The following is a 6,000-nucleotide window of genomic DNA, read 5'->3' as shown; positions in this document are numbered from 1 at the left end:
CTGGCAGGCTTGCTGGCTCTGGCTGGCAGGCTGTGGGCTTGCTGGCTCCGGCTGGCAGGCTGTGGGCTTGCTGGCTCCGGCTGGCAGGCTGTGGGCTTGCTGGCTCCGGCTGGCAGGCTGTGGGCTTGCTGGCAGGCTGTGGGCTTGCTGGCAGGCTGTGGGCTTGCTGGCTCCGGCTGTGGGCATGCTGGCTCCGGCTGTGGGCTTGCTGGCTCCGGCTGGCAGGCTGTGGCTTGCTGGCTCCGGCTGGCAGGCTGCACCTGGCAGGCTGTGTGCTTACTGGCTTTGGCTGGCAGGCTGTGTTGTTGCTGGCTGTAGGCCTGTGGCTTGCTGGCAGGCTGTGGGCTTGCTATAGGCAGGCTGGCTGGCAGCCTGTAGTGGCCGGCTGCTGGGCTGTGGGTGCCTGTGGCCGGCTGCTGGGCTGTGGCCGGCTGCTGGCCTGTGGGCGGCTGGGCTGCTGACCTATGGGTGGCTGGGCTGCTGACCTATGGGCGGCTGGGCTGCTGGCCTGTGGGCGGCTGGGCTGCTGGCCTGTGGGCCGGCTGGCTTGTGGTGGCCGGCTGGCTTGTGGTGGCCGGCTGGCAGCCTGTGGTGGCCGGCTGGCGGCCTGTGGTGGCCGACTGCAGGGCTGTGGGTGCCTGTGACCGGCTGCTGGGTTGTGGCTGGCTGCTGTGGCCGACCTGTCGCCGGCTGCTGGCCTGTCGGTGGCTGGGTAGTTGGCCTGGGGCCTGTGGCTGGCTGGCTAGTTGGCCTGGGGCCTGTGGCTGGCTGGCTAGTTGGCCTGGGGCCTGTGGCTGGCTGGCTAGTTTGCCTGGGGCCTGTGGCTTGCTGGCTGGCCTGGAGCCTGTGGCTTGCTGGCTGGCCTGGGGCCTGTGGCTTGCTGGCTGGCCTGGGGCCTGTGGCTTGCTGGCTGGTCTGGGGCCTGTGGCTTGCTGGCTGGCCTGGGGCCTGTGGCTTGCTGGCTGGCCTGGGGCCTGTGGCTTGCTGGCTGGCCTGGGGCCTGTGGCTGGCCTGGGGCCTGTGGCTTGCTGCCTGGCCTGGGGCCTGTGGCTAGCCGGCTAGTTGGCCTGGGGTCTGGGGCTGGCTTGCCTGGGGCCTGTGGCTTGCTGGCTGGGGCCTGGGGCTTGCTGGCTGGGGCTTGCTGGCCTGGGGCCTGTGGCTTGCTGACTGGCCTGGGGCCTGTGGCTTGCTGGCTGGCCTGGGGCCTGTGGCTTGCTGGCTGGCCCGGGGCCTGTGGCTTGCTGGCTGGCCTGAGGCCTGTGGCTTGCTGGCTGGTCTGGGGCCTGTGGCTTGCTGGCTGGCCTGGGGCCTGTGGCTTGCTGGCTGGCCTGGGGCCTGTGGCTTGCTGGCTGGCCTGGGGCCTGTGGCTGGCCTGGGGCATGTGGCTTGCTGGCTGGCCTGGGGCCTGTGGCCTGTTGGCTGGCCTGGGGCCTGTGGCCTGTTGGCTGGCCTGGGGCCTGTGGCTGGGGCCTTGTGGCTGGGGCCCTGTGGCTGGGGCCCTGTGGCTGGGGCCTGGGGCCCTGTGGCTGGGGCCTGGGGCCTGGGGCCCTGTGGCTGGGGCCTGGGGCCCTGTGGCTGGGGCCTGGGGCCTGGGGCCCTGTGGCTGGGGCCTGGGGCCTGGGGCCCTGTGGCTGGGGCTGGCCTGGGGCCCTGTGGCTGGGGCCCTGTGGCTGGGGCCTGGGGCCCTGTGGCTGGGGCTGGCCTGGGGCCCTGTGGCTGGGGCCTGGGGCCGGGGCTGGCCTGGGGCCCTGTGGCTGGGGCCCTGTGGCTGGGGCCTGGGGCCCTGTGGCTGGGGCTGGCCTGGGGCCCTGTGGCTGGGGCTGGCCTGGGGCCCTGTGGCTGGGGCCCTGTGGCTGCGGCTGGCCTGGGGCCCTGTGGCTGGGACTGGCCTGGGGCCCTGTGGCTGGGGCCTGGGGCCCTGGGGCTGGCCTTAGGCCCTGTGGCTGGGGCCCTGTGGCTGGGGCCTGGGGCCCTGTGGCTGGGGCTGGCCTGGGGCCCTGTGGCTGGGGCCTTGTGCCTGGGGCTGGGGCCCTGTGGCTGGGGCCTGGGGCCCTGTGGCTGGGGCCTGGGGCCCTGTGGCTGGGGCCTGGGGGCCTGGGGTCCTGGGGCCCTGTGGCTGGGGGTCTGTGGCTGGGGCCGGGGGGTCTGTGGCTGACCTGGCTGGTTGCTGGTTGCTGGGCCTGGGATGTGAAGAAGATGGCCGACCCCTCTTTTTTGTAGTGTGGATTCCGGTCCCGTGCAGGCGGCGCCCGTCGACGTCATCGCGTCACCGGGCCCCTCCTCCTCCTCCTCCTCCTCCTCCTCCTCCTCCTCCTCCTGATACAGCGCCGGGCCCGGGCCCCGATCTCCCCGATCTCCACACACTGAATAACTTTGCAGCCGTGCACATTATGTGCACGGCTGCGGCGGGCCCCCCTCCCGGCCGGGCCCTCGGACCACGTCCGAAGTGCCCGACCGGTCAGTCCGCCCCTGAGTGTAAGTAGTATAATTAAAATGTAACTTTTATTACATTTAAAAAAAAAAAAAAACAATAAAAAACCACTCAGAATTTAGAAGCATACGTGAATCAAATGATATTGCACTAAGACTACTGAAAAATAAAGGGATATAAGAAGAAAAAGTGCCAATCCATTTAGATTAAGTATCACTTCATTTACAGGGCTAATAATTAATTAATGTTTAAAGGATTAATAATTAATCCTTTTTATCCACAATCCCCGAGGTGCAACTGGTACTGACACTGCGTTTACTGAGGAACAAGGAAACTTGTGACACCTGTGTGGGGCTTATTGCCTAAACAATGCTGTATGTATTCCAAACCAGTTTTTAATCTATATGACAGTCCACACAGGTATCACTGGTTTCTTTGTTCCTTTGTATACACAGTGTCAATACCAGTTGTACCTCGGGAAGTCTTGATAAAAAAAAATCGTTAATTAAATGAAGTGATGCTTAATCTTTATCCTTAGTCCAATATGATTTTATTTACGTGTGCGTCTAGATCCTGAGTCTTATTTATTATTATTTTGAGATTAATAAGAGTTACGTTTAATTTAATTACTTACAATTTTACACCTCGCAGTAGTTAGGTCCAGGTTTCCGTTCGCTTTGTTGATATAAAATAAGCCAGTCTAGCTAGTTGTTATTATGAAGGAATGGTTTGCACATGTTTACGGCATTCGTTATTTAGTTGTCTGTTTGTCATGGATTTACACTAGTCTCTCTGGTGTCAGTTTAAACTCACAATCCCTCCTATTACATAATAACGTGGTGACATAGTTTAGATAAAGAAACAATTAAATGGAGTTCACCCTTTCACACATCTCTGTCTTCCCCGAGGCTTTCGATCAAGGGTTAGAGGATATGAATCCACCTTTTATTGGGGCGGTAAGGTAGACCTATATGGTAGACCTGGCTCTAGTGACACAGCATTGTGCTTTGGGTCTTTATTTTCTTTTGGGATTTTACTCATTGTATTCATATGATAAGTTTGAATGTGTTTTAAGCATATAATACTTGAGCTTGTCCTGCATTAGGAATGATCACTCTGTTCCATAGGAGATAAGCTTTATAGACAGCTAATTCATGTTCATGCACTATAAATGGTTGGAACTTCTCTTTAACAATTGATGTAAGACATCCCATCCAAACCTAGTTGAGCACTTAGTCAGTAGGGATCCTTGGCAGTCATTATAGCGATATCACTTGCTTGCGAACAAAGGTTAGAAATAGCTTCCAACATGAGATCCTCAGATACAGGAGAAACATGGAAATCAGAAGACGACAAACAACTCAAAAAATCAGCATTCGTGATATCTTTCCCGGGATGATACTTGAAGTCACAAACAGACGTAAGGGACCACCTCAGCATGCGTGGTGAAATAATTTGAAGCGTTGAAGGTGAACAGACCCAGTAAAAAGCTTATGATCTGTTACAGTATAATAGTAGAAATAACTAAAAATATATAGCATGTGCGCTCCACAAATAATTAGAGGAAACAAACATTCCTATAAAAGATATATACCTTTAATAAAAATACCAGCTAAAACAATGAAAAATAATGACCCTAGATATATTAAATAACTCTTAGATGGGACATATAACACTAAATAAATGATGTATCCAATTCTAACATTGGTTCATAACATATACTTCCCCAAAATAGCAACAGTTTCAATTAACACAGAAGCAGCATGTTGCATTCCAAAGGGAAAGTAGATGTAAAAATTCTAAAAAACAAATATAATAAAAACGTGCAAAAAATATTGAAAAGTCAAAAGTTGGAAAGGTAACTGCTGATATAACAGATGTAAAAGTACCTGACCTAGTGGGGGAGGGTCAGCAGTGATGTGTTCCTGCCAATCTCTACTTTAAAATAAAATAGAAATGTACCAAGTGTTGCTTTGTTTTTTGATTGTAATTTTTTAATGCAATCCATTTCTATGTCCCTCTATGTGCCCCACTTTTTCTCATTCATTATGCTCCATAACACCATTTTCATTGGCAGAATAAGCCCCCCTATCATTGTAGGTACTGTGCATTCCTCTACATGAGATGGCTGACCTATCACCTCTCAATTTGCCAAGGCAGGTGGGGCAATCTTCAAAACCGTTATTTCATGACTTGCTGACACCAAGCCCTACTTGCCTTATCATAACCTCATGACTCCTCGCTGCAACAATCTCTAGCACCAAAAATGAAGCTGGCGCTCTGAGCCTGGAGTTTGTCCCTTATACGCGAGTAGTTCTCACAGCCCCCCTCCTGTGCATTATCCTGGCCTAGTTAGCACACCTTTGTAATTCAAGGCATGGGAAGATCAGGGAATTTCCAGTTAATCACAGGTGGTTTTATAGCAACCTTACAGCTAAGCCATAACAGCCTACATTGGGGACTTTCAGACAAAATGTCACTTCACTTTTAACATCGCACATATTCACTCGTTACTAGTATAATCACCAGTGGAATCAATGAAGGCTGTCTGGTTGGGGGGGTCTAGGTTTATTTTACCACATTTTATTTTCAGGTGGGGGAGAGGGTGACCTAACCGAGTAACCCACACCCATCCATATACCTGGGTACAATCTATGTGTAGTATGCCCCTTGAGCAAAGGAATTAAGTGTACCCCTCCTGACTCTTACAGTGAGACCTACACGGATACTTTTAATCTTCTGCTCATGTGATTACATTTCTCTAAAGTCCTTACACATAGTAAAGAAAATATACGCACAGTTTGAATCCAACGGCATCATTTATGATGGGATCAATATAATTGGCTATACCAACCAAACTCATAGCTCTACAAATGTAGAAAAGGGAATGTTGGGAACCTCATATGCATATAAACATACACACACATATATACATAAGTTGCCAACATGCCCTTTTATATATATATATATATATATATATTTATTTATTTGTTACTGTATTTGAATGATTTTTTTACATTGCCTGTTGCCAGCTTATAGAGCAATGTGCTATTTTTTTTCCCACGAATGGAGATTCATTTTCCCTCGACATATTATTTATGTAAAAAATCTCATTTTTACAATTTGGCTTAATCAGTTTTTAATTTCTTCCGGTTCTTTGATATGATCAGCTAAAAATCTGACTTTGAGTTTTGCCGCCTGGTTCCTTTGTCTAGCCCACACCCTATAAGCACCCATTGATTCAGAGTCGCGTATCGCGTTTGATATAAAAATAATTTATTGTTTAGACATAGAAATTCGTGAAGAGAAATCACATCGGGATTGGAAGAAGAGCTTTTACACACGATCACGTGAAATTCAGAAATAGTTATTCTGACAGTCTAGATATGCGCCTTCCTGTCTCCAGTAAAGCAGGATGGACCCTGCAAAGTTAAGTCGAGAAATCGCACACATCTGCAAATAATAAAATAAAAATAATTTAGTAAATATGAAAGGACATTTTTAATAAACCCACAAGTAAAAACAGACCCTGCCTCATTCCTACACTTTGTATGCTACATTCCAATACT

The 6,000-nt window shown here is 51.4% G+C and overlaps 1 protein-coding gene across 1 annotated transcript in view; it reads right to left on the bottom strand.

Moving 5' to 3' along the window:
- Positions 1 to 5,788: 5,788 nt before the first annotated feature.
- The window catches only part of LOC134609299 (mucin-2-like), a 32,696-nt gene continuing 32,484 nt past the window's right edge, over positions 5,789 to 6,000 (bottom strand). Inside the window, exon 8 of the mRNA XM_063452978.1 lies at positions 5,789 to 5,884. Coding sequence (XP_063309048.1) covers positions 5,789 to 5,884 — 96 coding nt within the window. The remainder of the gene's footprint in view (positions 5,885 to 6,000) is intronic.

Source organism: Pelobates fuscus, chromosome 4 (genome assembly GCF_036172605.1).
Source record: "Pelobates fuscus isolate aPelFus1 chromosome 4, aPelFus1.pri, whole genome shotgun sequence".
NCBI lineage: Eukaryota > Metazoa > Chordata > Amphibia > Anura > Pelobatidae > Pelobates > Pelobates fuscus.
Note: the sequence above shows the minus strand (reverse complement) of the source record. Positions and strands in the feature narration are given on the sequence as shown.